Below are 19,484 nucleotides of genomic sequence, written 5' to 3'. Positions count from 1 at the left end.
TACCTATATACTGGGGGGACAATGTGTTGGCTACTTATACACTGGGGAGCAGTGTGCTGGATACCTATATACTGGAGGCAACGTGCTTGATACCTATATATTGGGGGCAGTGTACTGGATACCGTTATACTGGGGGCAGTGAGCTGGGCTACCTATGTACTGGGGCAGTGTGTTGGATTCCTATATACTGGGGTAGTGTTCTGGCTACCTATATACTTAGAGTAGTGTGCTGGATACCTATATACTGTTGAGGCAGTATGCTGGGGCTTCCTATATACTGGGGGGCAGTGTCCTGAATACCTATATATTAGGGGGTGTTTGCAGATTACCTATATACTGAGGGGCAGTGTGCTTGGCTTTCTATATACTAAGTGGCACTGAGCTGGATACCTGTATATGGGGGGGGGGGCTGGCTACCTTTATACTGGGGGAAGTGTGCTGGATACCTATATACTGGGGGGCAATGTGCTGGCTACTTATACACTGGGGAGCAGTGTGCTGGATACCTTTATGCTGGAGGCAATGTGCTGGATACCTATATATTGGGGGCAGCGTGCTGGATACTGATATGCTGGGAGCAGTGCGTTGGGCTACCTACATACTGGGGCAGTATGCTGGATACCTATATACTGGTGTAGTGTGCTGGCTATAAATGTAGAAAATTGACTGTTCTGAAGCAAGAGAATAAACTGTGTGGAGCTACTGTCTCGGTAATCTCCCAAAAAAAACCAAAAACAACACAGTTAGTCAGTGTCAGTGCTCAGCTCTTATCAAGTAATAGTAGTTCAAACAGAATGAGTGGTCTCACCGCCTGTTCACAGGTTAAAAATAGAAGATCGCCAAGGCACACTGCTTTACTTTCCATCTCCCTCCTATGGATCCAGAGCCAGGGAGATAGTGCAGACCTCCAGGGTAAAGAAAGGATTTTTATTTGTGTATACTCACAAAGTATCAGTAAAAATGCGCGTATCAATAAAAGCATGTAGTGTCAAACACCTCGCCCGACCCAGGTTTCGCCTCTTCAGGCTTCTTCCGGGGCATGAGTATACACAAATAAAAATCCTTTCTTTACCCTGGAGGTCTGCACTATCTTTCCATTTGCTCCCTAGTATAGGATCTACAGTACCCCACGTTTACTAGTGTGCTGGATACCTATATACTGGGGGGCATTATGCTGGATACCTACATACTGGGAAGGGGTAGTGTGCTGGATACCTTTTTACTGGCGGGCAGTGTGCTGGATAACTATATACTGGACACAGCAGTGTTCTGGATACCTATATACTGGAGGGGGCAGTGTGCTTGCTACTTATATACTGGGGGGTCAGTGTTCCGGATACCTGTATGCTGTATATAGGGACCAGGGATTGGTCCTCTTGCTGTGTTTCTGTATGAAGCTTGGTTCTAGTACTGTACCTATGCATTGAACTCCATACTGGTGCTGTATTTACAGTATGTACCAAGCTTTGTTCTGGAGAAAAATACATGTAAATTGCTATTATAATAATTCATGACATGCACAATATTATAATTTGAAAGACACTATACATTGTAATTAAAGGGGGACACTGTGTATGTTGGAAGTAATTGGGGGGGGGAGAAATGTCTAAGCTAACTTAGTAGGATGGTGTTGCATACACTGCAATCCATACATAAATACATCTCTTGAATATTTTTTCAATTTGGTGGGGTCTGTTTATACTAAAATAGAGGTGCATTGGGGGGGTGGAATGATTTTTTTGAGGTTCACTATTTAGCCCATAAGCTGTTGTGATTCACCCTGCACAACACAGTACCTATAAACTGCCCTATCTACAACCCTAGTTTTTCAGCTTTTTTACATTTTAATAACACAATTTTACTGAATGTTGATTTGATCTCTTGGTTTGGTAGTGAGTATATTAAGGGGTTAAGGAAGGGGGTGATGACTGTGTACATTAATGAGAGAATCTTTAAGGCTATCACTGAATGTCCAGAAGCCGGGACTAAATATATAGCTATCAGTGACACATAGAATATAGAGACAACTATGAGATGGGAACTGCAGGTGGAGAACGCCTTCTTCCGTCCTGTCACTGTAGGAATCCTGATGATGACGGCCAATATAAAGACATAGCTAATGAAAATGGCCATAAAGGGTAATAGTGTCACTGGAGCTGTCAGGATGAGATCAATAGTTTGTAACAGTCGAGTATCAGAGCAGGAAAGCTGCAAAATGGGCACAAAGTCACAGAAGAAATGGTCAATAATGTTCTCACTGCAAAAGTTCAGTCTAGATATCATAACTGCAATGATTGATGTGATGGTGAAGCTCAAACCCCAGGAGCCAATCACAAGATGGTGCCTTAGCCGTTTGCCCATAATTGTTACGTAAGACAGAGGCTGACAGATCGCCAAGTATCGATCATAAGACATAACTGTTAGAAGCAGACATTCAGTGCCAGTAGAAGCCCCAAAGAGCTGAAATTGGGTTATGCAGTCAGGGAATGACATGGTTCTGCCATTCTTTAAAATAATGTGGAGAAGACTAGGCACAATGTCAGTGGTGAGGAGCATGTCACACAAAGACAGGTGGCAAAGGAAAAAGTACATGGGGGAGTCTAGAAGATGACTGGAGGAGACCAAAACAATTATCATGAGGTTCCCAAGCAAACATAGGACATAAGCCAGCAAACACAGTGAGAACAAAGGGATCTGAAGACCATAGAGACTCCCAAAACCAAGGAGGACGAATTCAATGACGACTGTATGATTCCTCTTCATTCTCTGGTCAGAGAATTTCTAGCAGGTCTATGAATGAGGCGAGAGTAGTCATGTGAAGCACATTGCCTTTATGTGGATGAAGCTAATCTTGGAGGATGATGTCCCCATTGTTCATCTGTAAAATATGAAACATTTAGATAATAAATAGAGAACACTGTGCAATAGTTTGGAACACTATATGGTTTATATTTACAATCTGTGGTAAAAAAAAAAAGGTCCAGATGAGCAATCACATATACTACTGGTGGCGAACCTATGGCACTGGTGCCAGAGATGGCACTCGGAGGCCTCTCTGTGGGCACACGGGCTGTCTCTCAGGCACAGAGTTTGCCAGACATGGCATCTTCCTGCAGTCTCAGGCAGTCCAGGTAGTGCCCTGCTATTTTAAAGTGACCCATCCTGTGCTGCTTGGTCCTGTCCGAAGAGTGAGAAGGTGTGGGATTGGAGCTCAAAGATTCTGGTAGCAATAAGTTTGTTACTGCTGAAATTGCCGTGTTGGCAATTTGGGAAAAGCTATTGTGTTTTGGGTCTAATCTTGGGCACTCGATCTCAAATAGGTTAGCTATCACTGCCATATACCAATTTAGTGCTAGAGAATGTCAAATGCAGCTCTGTCTGGGGCTCAATGTTTTGCTTGCTGTAGAAGTTCATAACATTCGTTAAAACTCTCCAGGGAAGGGACCCATCCTGTCCATGGGCAACACTTGGGCTTCCTGTACACAGGCAGTCCCTTACTTAAGGACACCCGACTTACAGATGACTTCTAGTTAAAGACGGATCTCTCTGCCCACTGTGACCTCTGGTGATGCTCTCTGGATGCTTTACTTTAGTCCCAGACTGCAATGATCAGCTGTAATGTGTCTGTAATGAAGCTTTATTGATAATCCTTGGTCCAAATACAGCAAAAATTTTGAAACTCTAATTGTCACTCGGGCAAAAAATTTTTACAGTTCCGACTTACATACAAATTCAACTTAGGAACAAACCTATGGAACCTATCTTGTATGTAACCCAGGGACTGCCTGTATAAAGCGACTATTGTCATTTATGGACTAGACTTGAGGTACTGTGGCTGAAATCTTTTTTCATGAATGGTATGGATAATATATAATGCTATATTTACTATCCTGCATTCCTCTGTATTCCTGTATTATTGCTTGGCAAGTGACAAGACTAAAGTGTAATCAACTATTGGTGGGAAGCTATGATGAAAACAAGTTTTGCATGTAAATTCCCATAGACATAACTTGTCTTGGCCATTTCTTGAAACAATGGGGCTTAGATCGCACTTTCATCGGACTGTTCGCTGCTTTTGGGATTTGAGCAGCTTTGACAGGTGTTTAACAGGGGTTTGCGCTGGGATTGTGTTGCATGCGATCAGATTTTGGCACAGCTGTGCAGGCTTTCATGCGACAGAAATGGGGGGGGGGCGGACTGAGCGTGGGATTTAACTTTCAAATTGTGTCGCAAGACAATGCACTTACATACACCAGGAACAAGAAGGTGAACTCTGTCTGACCTGAGTGGGGAACTGACACATGCAGGATATTGGGCGCACAATCTTAGTAAATCGGGGCACAGTGCATTATCATCGAAAAAATGCACTTTCAGGGAACTCGCTGGAGCGGGAAAGTAAATGTGCCTCATTATCTTATCAGAAATATCTTCCGAATTACTTGTTAGCAAGGCCCGAACCAGGGGGGAGTTTGCCAGCATATAATAGTGGCCTCTTGAAGTATCCGGCGGGTGACTCGGCTGCCAGGTAAAACTACTCTAGGTCCGAGCTGGGTTTTTTGAAAAAAGGAGAGCCATCTCATGCCTGACCACTCCGCCACTTGCCGGGCCCCTCTACACGCCCTGCATGCCCACATGGCGTGGAGGTGGTATAGTCGCTACCTTAGTAACAAATTCTTTGCCAGAAAACTGCCGTAGAAGCAGTGATAAATCTGCCCCAAGATGTCTTATATCTCAGACTACAGTCAGACTAAGTCTTTATTCACCAGCGCAGAGAAGACTGACAACTAGGGAAGCAGACTACAAGGATGAGAAGTGCTGTTAAATGCTCAATTCAATGAATAGAATGTGTTATATACAGTATGTACATATACTTCACTACAAAGTTTTATAAAGTAAAGGCAAAATGTGCAAATATGTCTAACATCCTGTATGATCTTCTGATGTTATTACATTTCTCATAGAATATCCTTACCTTTCTGAGAAATGGTAGAGGGACAGGAGCTTCAGCTGTCACAACCCCCACTGCTCTGGTTACCTTCCCATCATTACATGTCTTTATAATATTTACATTAGCCCAGGTGATTTCAGAAATCATTAGAAAAACTCCCACATGTCTCATTATTTACATGTTTTGTTTCTTTTCAGCCCTTATGTTTTGATCAGGGAAATCATCGACCCCTCTGGATGGATCACCGCTCATTAACTGATATTTGCCACATGTTACAATAAAACATCACATTCTGAGTAGCAAGTGTCACATGGTTTTCAGTGTGTCACTCAACTTTATTAAAAATCTTTACAGTCATGGCCATAAGTTTTGAGAATGATACAAATGTTAATTTTTACAAAGTCAGGTTTTAGAATGGCAATTTGCGTATACTCCAGAATGTTATAAAGAGTGATCAGCTAAACACCGAATTAATAGCAAAGTCAATATTTGCCTAGAAATTGAACTTTTTCCCCCAAAACACTTTTCAACTTCATTGCAGGCCTGCCTTAAAAGGAGCAGCTAACAAGATGGGTGTCGGCCACAGATTTAATTCTTAACATTATATATTATATAACTGACCTGTGGGGAATCCAGGCAATTTTTCCTAAACTTCACCTTGCTTGAGGAAAGTGTAACTCTACACTGTGCTCCGACCCCCACACAAAAGGAATAAGGCCCTCTCAATGGCGTAATGAAGCCCTGAAAGAAAAATCTAGAGGCCAATATCATTGAGGTGAACGCCATCCTCCCTTAATGAGGCTCGCAATGTCACCATCTCGAGGTCTGTGACGGATGACCACGCCACATCTGGACCTCACAAACCTGGCAACACGCATGTTAAGAATTCGCTGTGCCCTTTCGATGGAATCGGGGTTACGGGTGCCATTCCATATAATTCTCGGTACTATCTCCGACCAAACCACAACCCAGCCTGTAAAAAAGGCAGAGAAACACTCAATGTCCAACTTCATCACTGATATCAGTACAGCCAAACGTGCCGAACACATTTCCTCCAGCGTGCAACATAAGAATTGTAGGACCCAGGGAGGACTTGCTAATTGCCACCACTTAGGGAAGGACATGAAGTCACTTAAGGCCCTTGACACCCATACAGGAAAGATTAGCGGTAGTGAAGCCCAAATTCAATCCTTCCAGATGGATAGCAGCTCGACGAGCCGCCCAATAAATGAAAGTGTGGCCGACCAGCCAGACCTTAGACCGAGGACCATAAGAGAAAAGCAATTAGTCCAGTAACAAGTTAGGGCGAACATAACGTTTGAAACAATCTGACGTCCACCTGCCTATGCGCATAATGTCAGCATTCAAAAGCCCTATGGCATCAGCTGTTGTTGCAGTGCCGATACAGAAAGAATGCGTACCAAATTCTGTGTACTTTGATGACATCCCCAACTAAAAGAATGGCCCCAGTGCCAAGACTAGCAGGCACTTGGCTAGAAGCAGCTACCAGTTCACTGACCCGCAAAGCGCAAAAGAATGCCAGCGCAAAACTGCTCTGAAGCAACAAAGCCTCAAATGGTGAGGAGCACACCTCTGCAGCGGCCATGCATAAATGCTGCAATAAATCCTGGGAATAGCAAGGGGACCTGGAAGTCTTTGGTAACGTTCTGCATGACTCATAACTTAAGGACAAAAGCCACCCCAGCTAGATGGTTGACCTCGCCAGGAACATGCCTGGCCCTGAAAACTATATTCAGTTGCAAACAACTTTAAACCAGATGTCTCAGAAGTACCAAAACCTGCAAAGAACTGCACGTGTGATTGTTCAAGGTCTGAACTGTACTTTCATTGTCAGACCAAAAACATATCCTTTTATTCTCCGTCTCCTTTCCCAAAAGTTCCAGAGCAACCACCATTGAAAAAAGCTCAAGCAGCATCAGTTTCAACTACTGCGAGGGACTGCGTTTGGCAGACCATTTTTTTCCAAAATTCATGCCATAACCTACCAACCCCGCAGCATCTCTGTGCAATTAGAAGTCTGCAGTGTCAATTACGGGTTCTAGGAATGCTTACACACCACTATAGTCAGTCGAAAAGGACCTCCAAACCCTCAAGTCATCCTTCAGTACTCTCATTAAGTGTATATGATGATAAGGTATGGAGGTTCCTGCTGCAGCCAAAGGCAGCCCCTGGAAAACACCCTACCAGCCATTCTGCCTGACTCAACCTCTTTAAACAACTTTTCTGCAACCAAATACTCATTGTCCCTCACCAATTTTAAACTGTCTGCTAATATGATGTCACCTGCGGTGTTCCTGCGTTTGCCCCCGCTGCAGCCCCTGCGCCAGACTCACCAGTCTCGGTTCCTGTTCGCCATCGGACTGCCGTGCCTGTGCGCGCCGGCTGTTGAAAATTTAAAGGACCAGCGCACCGCTGATTGGTGCGCTGGCTGAAAACCTCCTCCTTATAATCCAGCACCTCCCTTCCTGCCTTGCCGGATCTTTGTACTTACGCCATTGAAAAAGCTTCCTTGCAACATTGCTGAGTTTCCCTACGTTCCCGCATGTTCCTGCTCCTGAGTCCTGTGTTACCAGAGTCTCTCCATGTTTCTGTGTTACCAGACTCCCTCCGTGTTGATGTGTTCTTGTGTTCCTGCGTCCCGTGTGCCTTTGTTCCCGTTACCATCTGCCTAGACCTCCCGTTGCTGACCCCGGATTGGACTTGACCTTGCATCTCTGCCGCCTGGCCTGACCCTGTTACTGGACCTGACCCTGAGACCATCTCCTGCTAAGGCACCTTAACCTCGGCTGCCACCTCGGGCTTGTTGCACCTGTGGAACAACTTGGTGGTACGCTACCGCAGCAAGTCCATCCCACTTTGGGGCGGGCTCTGGTGAAGACCAGGTGCCACTTTTACTCTGGTGCGAGGTGTCGGTTAGTACCACCTACCGTGGTGGTCCAGTGGATTCACGCATCCTGTATCCTGACAGTAAGTTCCGGCCATGGATCCCGCCGAGGTTCCGCTTCCCAGTCAGCCCTATATTGGCACCATCGTGGCCCTACCCCTCTTTGGGACAGAGACAACATGGTCATGGCTACTCTTACGGTATTTCTGGCAGAGTTCCGGTCAGTCTTCAAAGAACCTGCAGGGGCCTCCTCTGCTGAGACTGCATTGTTGAAGCTGTGCCAAGGCAACTCATCTGTGGGAGAGTATGCAGTTCAGTTCCGTACCCTGGCCTCTGAACTTGCCTGGAATAAAGCAGCCCTCATCTTTACCTTTAAGAAAGGACTCTCTGTGCAGGTCAAAGACGCGCTGGCAGCTCGGGACTTGCCGCCAACTCTGAGTGGTCCCATCACCCTGGCCACTCGGATTGATGTACAGTTTAAGGAGCGCACTGAGGAACTACGCTCCAAACACCCTCATGATCGTGTTAGACATTTTCTTCGTCTGGCACCTGCCTTCCAAAAGCCACTTCAGCCTCTGCCTGAATCTTCTGCTGAAGAGCCTATGTAGGTGGACCGAATCCGTCTTTCCCTACAAGAGCGTTCCAGATGACGTCAGGAGAACCTCTGCCTGTACTGTGCCTGCCCAGAGCTCTTCATCGGTACTGTCCGGCCCCAATGTCCGGGAAACACCAGCACCTAGGGTTCTTGAGAGAAGCGTCCCTAGGTGTGAACAAAGCTTCTCCACGCCTGACTCTTCCCGTGCTCCTCAGCGTTGGCACCGGTACCCAGATACAGGTTTGTGAACTGACCTGGAATCCCAGCATCACTTCCCAGTGGTTCATCTCGAGAAGCCATAGTCCATTGCCTCGGTCAGTGGCAAGATTCTCTCCGTGCCCATCTGGTTTCGCACGGAACCCCTCTGCCTGCTAGCTGGTGCCTTACATAAAGAGAGACTTTCCTATTTTCTGCTGCCCCAAAGCATCTCCGCTCTCCTGCTGGGTCTCCCCTGGTTGCAGCGTCATATCCTTGTTCTGGACTGGTCTTCTGGGAAGATTCTCCATTGGGGTCCGGGTTGTTCGTCTCACTGTATAGAGGTCCTTCATCCACTGCCTGTCAGGACTTGTACCTTGTCTCCCAAGCCTCTGGAGGGGCTTCCTGCTCCATACCAGGACTTCGCAGATGTGTTCACCAAGAAACAAGCTCCTCCAGTCTACTCCGTAATCTCGTTTTTGCTGTTGTCATGGCAGAAAACCCAGTTTCAGTGTACAGCACTGCTACTAGCACTGCTATATGCACCAGACAGCACTGTATGGGGAGGATACTGGAGGGACCTCTGTGTACAGCGCTGCTAAGTAGCAGCATTGTACATTGAGCATCAGTGTATACAGCGCTGCTGCTTAGCAGCGCTACACACTGAACACTGGTACCGGGAGTCGCATCACTGAAGCCAGTCTGCTGCCCCAGCACACCCCGCATAACGTGTTCTACCGGGGGCGTGTCAGTAAGGAGAGCCTGCTTCCCCACCCCGTCAGGAACACACCCTGCTGTGCAGGAGGACCGCATCACTAAGACCCGCCCCGTGACGTACAACAGGTACCATGTTGTGCTGTGGAGGGCTGCGTCACTAAGACCCGCCCGACGCCCCAAACCGTCCTGCATAATGTTCTCTGCCGGGAGCTGCGAGCTGTCACGGCTATGGCAGAAAACATTATAAATCCACACAAAGCGAGCTCTGACCAGGCGCAGGGCCGTGGAGCTAGCTGTCAGTGGCGCCGCGGACTGGCTGATAAACTCCAACGGCCCGGTCCTCAATGTCCGGGAAACACCAGCACCTAGGGTTCTTGAGAGAAGCGTCCCTAGGTGTGAACAAAGCTTCTCCACGCCTGACTCTTCCCGTGCTCCTCAGCGTTGGCACCGGTACCCAGATACAGGTTTGTGAACTGACCTGGAATCCCAGCATCACTTCCCAGTGGTTCGTCTCGAGAAGCCATAGTCCATTGCCTCGGTCAGTGGCCAGATGCTCTCCGTGCCCATCTGGTTTCGCACGGAACCCCTCTGCCTGCTAGCTGGTGCCTTACATAAAGAGAGACTTTCCTATTTTCTGCTGCCCCAAAGCATCTCCGCTCTCCTGCTGGGTCTCCCCTGGTTGCAGCGTCATATCCCTGTTCTGGACTGGTCTTCTGGGAAGATTCTCCATTGGGGTCCGGGTTGTTCGTCTCACTGTATAGAGGTCCTTCATCCACTGCCTGTCAGGACTTGTACCTTGTCTCCCAAGCCTCTGGAGGGGCTTCCTGCTCCATACCAGGACTTCGCAGATGTGTTCACCAAGAAACAAGCTCCTCCAGTCTACTCCGTAATCTCGTTTTTGCTGTTGTCATGGCAGAAAACCCAGTTTCAGTGTACAGCACTGCTACTAGCACTGCTATATGCACCAGACAGCACTGTATGGGGAGGATACTGGAGTAGCAGCATTGTACATTGAGCATCAGTGTATACAGCGCTGCTGCTTAGCAGCGCTACACACTGAACACTGGTACCGGGAGTCGCATCACTGAAGCCAGTCCGCTGCCCCAGCACACCCCGCATAACATGTTCTGCCGGGGGCGTGTCAGTAAGGAGAGCCTGCTTCCCCACCCCGTCAGGAACACACCCTGCTGTGCAGGAGGACCGCATCACTAAGACCAGCCCCGTGACGTACAACAGGTACCATGTTGTGCTGTGGAGGGCTGCGTCACTAAGACCCGCCCGACGCCCCAAACCGTCCTGCATAATGTTCTCTGCCGGGAGCTGCGAGCTGTCATGGCTATGGCAGAAAACATTATAAATCCACACAAAGCGAGCTCTGACCAGGCGCAGGGCCGTGGAGCTAGCTGTCAGTGGCGCCGCGGACTGGCTGATAAACTCCAACGGCCCGGTCCTGGTCCGCGGATCGGTGGTTGGGGACCTCTGGTCTACGGGGTGCGAGAATCTTTTCCAAATTGGATCTTTGTGGGGCCTACATTCTCATCCGTATCAGGAAGGGTGACGAGTGGAAGACCGCCTTTAACACCCTTGATGGACATTTTGAATATTTAGTTATGCCTTTTGGACTTTGTAATGCGCCAGCCGTTTTCCAGGAATTTGTTCACAACATCTTCAGGGACTTATTGTACAGTTGTGGTGTGGTTTACCTGGATGACATCCTTGTGTATTCTGTTGATCTCAAGTCCCACCAGTCCCACATATGGCAAGTGCTCAGCCGCCTCAGGTTAAACCATCTCTACGCCAAACTGGAGAAATGCCAATGTTTCATCAGAAGAGCCTTCCATTCCTCGGCTACATAATTTCCGATAAAGGCTTGCAGATGGATCCTGCCAAGTTATCTGCGGTTATTCAGTGGCCACGCCCAGTTGGACTGTGTGCTAATCAAATTATCATAGACAATTTATCCCACAATTCTCGTCTCTGGTAGCTCCGATGGTGTCGCTAACGTGGAAAGGCCCAAATTCCTGTGTCTGGCCTCCAGCAGCAGAAGCTGGAGCGGTCCTTACCCAGAAAGGGCCTAATGGCCGAACTCTCACCTGCGGCTTCTTCTCCAAAACTTTCTCCTCCGCTGAGAGTAAATTATTCGATTAGAGATCGTGAGCTTTGCTTGGCTATCAAGCTTGCCTTGGAGGAATGGCACCATCTGCTGGAGGGAGCCCGATTTCCAGTCAGCATTTACACGTACCACAAGAACCTTCAATATCTACAGATGGCTCAGCGATTGAACCCGCGTCAAGCCCGGTGGTCCCTTTTCTTTTCTTGCTTTGACTTTCAGATCCATTTTCGTCCTGTCGAGAAAAACATCAAGGCTGACGCCTTGTCCTGTGCTTCTGATGTCATGGGGGAGGACTCTGCTCCAAGACATATTGTTCCTCCAGAGAGGCTTGTACTGGCAGCGCCAGTGGACCTCCTGCAACTACCTCCCGGCAAAACTTATGTGCAACCTGGTCTTCGAAAGAGGGTCCTGACCTAAGGACATTCTTCTCGTTTGGCTGGGCACCCTGGGGTGCAGCGCTCTATGGCCCTCATTTCCCGATTATACTGGTAGCCTGACTTGGTCAAGGACTTTGGGATTTTGTGGGTTCCTGTGCCTCTTGTGCTTGCAATAAGCCCTCATGACAAAACCACGTCTTGCCAGTCTCTTCTTCCGGGACATCTTCCGGCTTCATGGTCTTCCCTGGCACATCATTTCGGATTGAGGTGTTCAGTTGGTATCCAAGTTCTGGAGATCTCTGTGCAGCCATTTGCAGGTGAAATTGGACTTTTCCTCTGCCTATCACCTTCAGTCTAACGGCCAAGCGGAGTGGGTGAATCAGACTTTGGGTTGCTAACTCCGCCACATGTGTCCGCCTGTCAGGACGACTGGGCTTCTCTTCTAACATTCTCCTATAATTCCCTGGACTCCACTTCTGCCGGCTCTGCTCCCTTCTTTATTAACTATGGACACACCCTCCTCTTCTGTTACACGTGTCTGCAGATGTTCCTGCTGTGGAGGACTAGGTACAGGATCTAAAAGTCATCCGGGAACAAGTCCACACCTCATTGCTCCAAGCTTCACCTCAGACCAAGCGTCAAGCAGACAAAAACCGGCAACTGTTTCCTGTCTTAGCTCCTGGTGACAGGGTCTGGTTATCCTCCAAGTACGTCCGGCTGAGGATCCCTGGCTACAAATTGGGACCCCGATTCTTGGGTCCATTTGAAATCCTCAGTCACATCAAATCGGTGACCTACAAGTTGTGACTGCCGTTGGAGGCACCCTAGCTTCGTCCACCCATAAGAAAAAGAAGCGTGCCACCATCTCCGAGACCGCCTCTCTTGGGAGCAGGTGTGACCACCACTGGATGAGGACAAAGCACCTAGAATAAATCCAGCCCCAACTGGATCAACCAGAACAACTGCTGTCTCTGCCGTGAGATGGGGATCACCTCCGGCTTGCGTAAGTGGAGCGGGAAAAGGATCGGGCTGAGCAGGATTGGTGTCTACACCACCCCCAGGTTTACGCCTAGAAGACTCAGCCCTCAAATGATGTCTTCTCGGAAATCTGTGCAGCTACAGACTACACTTGAGTGGCTATGGCCCCTGAAGCGGTTGCCCCGCAAACCACCAGCAACCAAAACAGCATGCTAGTGGTCTGGAGTTCATTGCTGTCATCTGTTTTGCCCGCGCTGGTGGGAAGTGGGGGGGATGGAGGAGGGGGGATGGATGTGTGTAAAGGGGCATGTGTGGTGCTTGGTGCATGTGGTGACTGTTGAGCCGCCGCACTTGTGTTGTAGGGAAGGACATGATTGTGGGCGGTGTTGGGGTTGTGCGTACAGTAGTAGTTATGGAATTCATCCCTAACCACCTGGTCAAGTGGCCAGGCTGTTTGGGTGGGGGGCCAGCCTAACCTGATACAGGCACAGCCAAGTTGTCCGGGTGAGGAGACGCAGGAGCAATTGTGCGGAGCGAGACCTGGCTTCTGCGGCCAACACATGGCTCCTATATGTAGCAGAGCACAGTGTGCACTCTGCAACCGATGGAGCGGAGGCAGGGTTCCGAGTCAGAGCCTGTGCTTGACTCTTTATTTTTATGGGGGAGGGACTAAGCCTGCACGGCACGATTGTGCACAGGGCAGAGGAGGGCAGAGGGTCTGGAAGAGCCAACACAGGAGGAGAGGGATCCAGCTGAGCTAGTAAAGGAGTCAGCCAGCCGGAGCCCTCTCTCCTCAGCTTCTCCTCATTAATGCAGGGTACAGCAAACTTGTCCAGCATACTTCCAAGATATTTATTGAACGCGGAGAAGTCCAAAGAGGCTGGGCTAGCTCCGCAACCAAGAATTAATATCCTTGGCAACTGCCCCCCAATGGCCAGCCAAATTTTAGCTGGCTATTTGATGCCGGTTTGTGGGGAGGAGCAGGAGGGACTGCGGCTCTTAAAGGTAAAGAGCACGACCAGTCCTGCCCCCCACCCCCCAGGCTTATAGAGCATTACGATAGGGCTACGCATTCTTATTAACATAATGGGGCAGATTTACTTACCCGGTCCTGTCGCAATCCCACGGTGCGTTGTCCGACGAGGATTCGGGTCAGCCGCGATTCACTAAGATCGTGTGCCCACGTCCCTGCATCCGTTGCTTCCCCGCTGAGGTCCGCCGGAGTTCACCTTCTTCTTCCCGGTGCTTGTAAGTGCGTGCGTAGCGACCCAATTCCAAATGTTAAATCTTGCACGTTGTCCGAATCCCCCCCCCATTTCTGTTGCATGTACGTCGGTGCCGATGTACCAAAATACGATCACGTGCGCCAAAATCCTGGGGCAATTCGGTGCAAAACGAAAATCATCAGGAAACCTGACGAAAATGCGTCCAATGGACCCTTAGTAAATGAGCCCCAATGTGAATAAATTAAAAACGTCTGAAGACTTTCCAAGTGCATTGTTTATGGCATCTGCTGGATGGTGGAGCAGACAGGTAACAAGAAGTCAAAGACTGACCAGTGTTCACACTAGGGCACAGAAATGCATAAAGGCAATAACACTAAACAGGGAAAACAGGGACACACCAGGAGAGACATGACAAAGAGAGAGAGACAAACAACAAATACAAACAAGCAGAGTCAGGCAGAACCAGGTCAAAACAAAGATTGTGGATAAGCACAGAAATGTATAGTTAGAAAGGATTAAGAAAAGGTAACAGAGGTTGGATACACAGTATGGCAAGGGAATAAGGAGCAGCAATAGGAACAGGTATAAGGGGACTAGTAGAACCATCAAGGTGTCATGAAGCTGGGCAGGTATATAAAGGAGTTCCTGGATGTGGCCCACAGTAGCCGTCCATCATTCTAGTACCCCTGATGGACAGGCCTGGGCTGGGCTGCCCAAACACAGCAGCACGCTTAGCCACAGTTCACACAGACAAAACAACCAATCCCACAGATGTTACAGATACCTAGGGAACAGGGTAAGACTCAATGAAACTAAAAAGAACAATATTATGTACATACTTGCTGTATGAGACAAATAACACACTTAAAGGGTAGACAATGATAAAATGTGTATACACACTGACCCTTAGGGTAAAGGTACAGGACATGGGCACAATGAGGGTAAAGGCCAAAGTGACAGAACAGAAGATAGAAGGTGAATAGATCTTCCGTTGACCTACTAATCCCCTTAGACTTCAGTGAATGGAAGGTTACATTATGCTACACTGCCGTTATTTCAAGTGGAAAAAAAAGATGCTAGATGCTGCATTTTTTCCCACTATTAAACAGAACTTATGGGACGCAGGTGTGAATAGGACAATGAGGTGTTAGCACTTGATGACACTATGATGCCTAAGAATCATAACAAAGATACACTGTTACTTGAGGGCAGGACAATGACATATTGACACTTGAAGGGAACAATGGAATAGAAGCTCACACAGACACATGGGGTACAGGAAAGCAACATAATAAAACTTTTGTTTCTGTCCAATGATACAGTGACTGTTCAGTACAGGTCAATAAGAGAATGAGCCTTATAGCTCAAGAAAATGATGCTCTGACTCAGGACGATGATCCACTGCCACTTAGGATGACAGTACAGTGACATGTTGGTAGCCTGTATTACATGATGTCTCTACTTTGTTGGAGAACCGCCTCGTTGTTCATGTTGGATCGGTCAGGGGGTTTGAGCCGTGCTTCTTAGTTTCTTGCCACCACATTTAAGCTTCCGACGTTTTTCTATTTTTACTTATAAGAATCTCTTTGGTAAAATGTGTATTTTAATTTTGTAAACTAAGTTCCCTCCATTCTGACAAAGCAGTAGAAATCTCCCGCACTTCACCTCCACTATAACCTCCGAGGATCAAAGCCTGAAATTGCTTCCATTACTTGCATTAGCTCGAGCAGCCGAGCCCGAGGCCTTCAGATAAAGTAAGAAATGTATTTGTGAAGCACCTGAGTAACACACTTTACTCCTAACATCTCGGATTATATTGGCTGTTTGCTGTTTCAGCTTAGCCTGTATCTGGGCACTTTATTTTAAGCACTGCAGAAGTGGATGACATGTCTGCTGCTGGCCGTCCGCTCTGCAGCCAACAAATGCATCTTCAAATAAAGCTTTTAAACTGGAAATTAGTTTTCAAAATAGCATTTGTACATTTTGAAGAATGTGGTATTGAGCAGATTGCATGACAGAAGAGGAGACCTTGTTGTAACCCCGATCAGATTAAGACTGCATTGTCTTACGCCATTAATACTGCACATTCAAAGTTACCGGATAAAAGGAGTAGAGACATCAAATGACTCAAACTTTTCTTTTCATAGAGAAACATCTGCAGTCAGTAGTCAATAAATTTGTGGACACAAACCTGAAGAGTGAGACAGATATAGCGCCAGGCATAGTATCAAATGGTCAGGTCCCAAACTATCTCCTGTAGCAGTAACAGCAGGTTTGCAAAAGGCTCATGAGGCCTGGTGCACAAACTTGTTCCCCCACGTGTCTTTGATCCCACTGTTGTATTATAACAACTAAAATTATGAGGCAAAAGGATGACAACATTAAAGGACATCTACCACCAGATTACAGCAGCTTGCTCATTAGCTCTAGGGGATGCGGGCTGTGTTTTTTAAATTAGTAATACATCTTCCAAATTCCACAGAAAAGAACTTGCCCCCTCTCATTTGGTTTACTTTTTCTTTGTATATTTTTTGCTATGCAAGATGACCGTAGGCTATTGCAGTTTACTTAGCCCTTTGTTGTAAGCTCACTATAGGATGTACCCAGGGCAGGCACTATGGGTAGGCAAAGTGGGCAATTGCCCAGGGCCCCCTGAAAGGGGAGAATCTCTTCTTTCAAATGATTCTTGAATTTTGTTTCTAGGTGCTATGGATCCAGAGATATTCAGGTTTAAAGTGAGAATATCAGGTGCCATTTTTATATATAAAAATCACTCCAGACGGCAGTTTAACAGTTAATATTTCCGTTTTCCTGACACTTAGAAAGATTTTGATTCATATGAAAGGATAGATTCTCTTCTTTCATAGGAAGAAAGAAGTGAGGTTCTATGTATCACAGAGCCAGAGATACAGCCCTCTGAAGTGTAACACCCCCCCCCCCCCTCCAGATTCTTAGCCATCAGGCTGCAGGGAGAATTTGCTGCACACAGGAGCTGCTGCACCTCACAGATAATGGAAATATTCACTACATTCTTATAACAACTAATGTTCATGTTTTTAACCCTTCTCTATGTAGAACTATCTAAGAGCACACATTCTCTCTTATTGCCTTTTATTTCATAAGCAGATATCTAGTTATTACAGTTTTAGTGATATTTTGTGGATTTATCTATGTGAACATATGAATATTGCACATTTGTGAACTCTACACATGTTCATTTATTACATTTAGGAGATATGCAGGTAAATATTTTCTGTTTGGAGTAAATTTTTTGCCATCAAAGTCAAATTTTAAGGATTTTTTATAAAAAGTCTGTTTGAATCAAAATTGCATGAGTTTTGCAGTAATTTTGATTTTATTTTTAAACGTCAAAATTTAAAAAAATTGCTCCGGCACTAACGCAACAAAATATCCAGAAATGATGGGGGGGGGGGGTGCTGAATGAAAGGATTAATCCCCCTTGGCTAAATTCCTGGGTGAAGATGCTTATCATCTATCTGTCTAGTTATCTATCTCCTATAATCTAACCATTTATAAATCTCACTTTTTCTCTATTTATCAATCTTCTATTTCTCTTCTACTGTATTTATCTCTCATATCATCTACTTTATATTCTGTGTCTTTCATATTAATCTTCTATCATAATAATAATAATTAATAATTATTTATGTATATAGCGCACACAGATTACGCAGCGCTGCACAGAGCTTGTCACATCAGTCCCTGTCCCTAATGGGGCTCACAATCTATTCAACCTACCAGTCATTTTTTGGAGTGTGGGAGGAAACTGGAGGACCCGGAGGAAACCCACGCAAACACAGAGAGAACATACAAACTCTTTGCAGATGTTGACCAGCGCTGCACGGTGCTGCCCTATCTATCTCCTATAAAATCCTCCCATATCACAGATTGTTTTACCTTACTAAAGGGAGCCTCTTGCTGACTGTGATTGGTCATAAAATAGTTTTATTTTGGGGCCCCACTTTTAGTTTTGCCCAGGGCCCCACTTTGTCTAGAACCGGCCCTGAGAATACCCATGCCTCCTTCTCCTCACACAGCCAGCATCCCCGGATCCCCCATATCCAGCACCCACAGACATCACTCCTCTTTACACAGCTAATGCCTTTCTCCAACACATTTTGTGCCCCAATGCCCACCTCCTTCTTACACAGTCTGTACCACCATATCACCTCGGAACTAACATGTTCTCTAAAAGACAGTAACCCAATGTATTCCTTCTCAAACAGCAAGCACCCCCATATTACACTCCTTCTCACAAAGCCAAAACCATCAGATACACTTCCCTTTTCTCACATTTTCTCATATGTCCAATGTCCTCTCTCCTCCTCACAGAGTCAGTCTTCCTTAGTCCCTCCTTTTACAGGCAGCACCCTCAGGTCCCCTGCCTCCTCCTTTGCCTGGCAGCACTCTCAGGTCCCAGTCTCAAACAGGGTAGATACGAATGAATAAAGTAGAATAGCACTTTATTTGTTCTGACAGGGAAACTATTTTGTACAGTACATGTTCTTTCATATAAGAAGTAATATCAATACACATCACTATACATATGGGTCAGGAGAACAGGTTCTTGGTTAGTGAGGGTTTGGGGACTAGGTCAGTGCTTTTTACTGGCCAGAAACTGCTTGTAAAGTTCAATAGTTTTTGGGATGAAGAATTCATGAAAATCTTAGTGCAATGGAATTGAAAGCTTATATGACATATGCACTTTTACTATTGAAGTAATGCAATAATTTTTTGAGTATTGTATGGATGCATAGACTGGTGGACATGCACAAGGGAGCAGAATTCACATGCTCCCCTGTGAATTAGTCTGTACAGATAGTCCCCGCATTACATACAAGATATGATATGCCCGCCGTGGCATATTTACAGCTGGATTTCGCAGCTTCCGCCTCTTGATGTGTCGGGGAGGCCGCCATGTAGCGCTTATACTACGCCATGCAGGGCCTGGCGTAGAAATAAACACAGCCGGTGACTTTTCACACTCGGCCGGTCGCACCCCCCTTCACACCCTACAGGCGTGAAGGTGGCGGATTGGGGCAAATAGTCACAAGTGCTTGCAATAAGCTAGCATTTGCGATTATTTCAGGTCCTGATAAATATGGCCCCATGACTCAAAGGTGGTTAAATCTCTGGATATCTCAGCCACCGGAGCCAAGGATCTACAGAAACTGTTCATTTGCTGTATGGTGAGCTACCTGCGTTCCTTCAGGATGCCCTGCAGAATCATATTCCCCACAAGTTTAAGACCTGATATGGATACTTAATGTCTGATTTGGATCAGTGTAGTCTCAGGGACTGTAGAGAAGCCCGGATCAGCCAGGCAGGCCAAGGGGGAACTCTGGATTGTAGGGCAGAAGGGAGAGAACGGACAAAGACTAGTGGACACCAGGCCTCTTCGCAAGGTGC

General features: G+C 46.8%; 1 protein-coding gene across 1 annotated transcript; it reads right to left on the bottom strand.

Annotated features, from left to right (window-relative positions):
* Positions 1–1,812: 1,812 nt before the first annotated feature.
* On the bottom strand, positions 1,813–18,994 carry LOC140065938 (olfactory receptor 11A1-like). The gene is made up of 5 exons (XM_072113498.1): positions 18,914–18,994; positions 11,603–11,705; positions 11,454–11,485; positions 6,625–6,653; positions 1,813–2,755 (listed from the first exon to the last, which is right to left on the bottom strand). Exons 1-5 carry the CDS (start codon positions 18,992–18,994, stop codon positions 1,813–1,815), a joined length of 1,188 nt encoding a protein of 395 aa, XP_071969599.1.
* Positions 18,995–19,484: the final 490 nt, after the last annotated feature.

This window comes from Engystomops pustulosus, chromosome 6 (genome assembly GCF_040894005.1).
Source record: "Engystomops pustulosus chromosome 6, aEngPut4.maternal, whole genome shotgun sequence".
Lineage (NCBI taxonomy): Eukaryota > Metazoa > Chordata > Amphibia > Anura > Leptodactylidae > Engystomops > Engystomops pustulosus.
The sequence above is the reverse complement of the archived record's forward strand: the minus strand, read 5'-3'. Positions and strand labels throughout refer to the sequence as shown.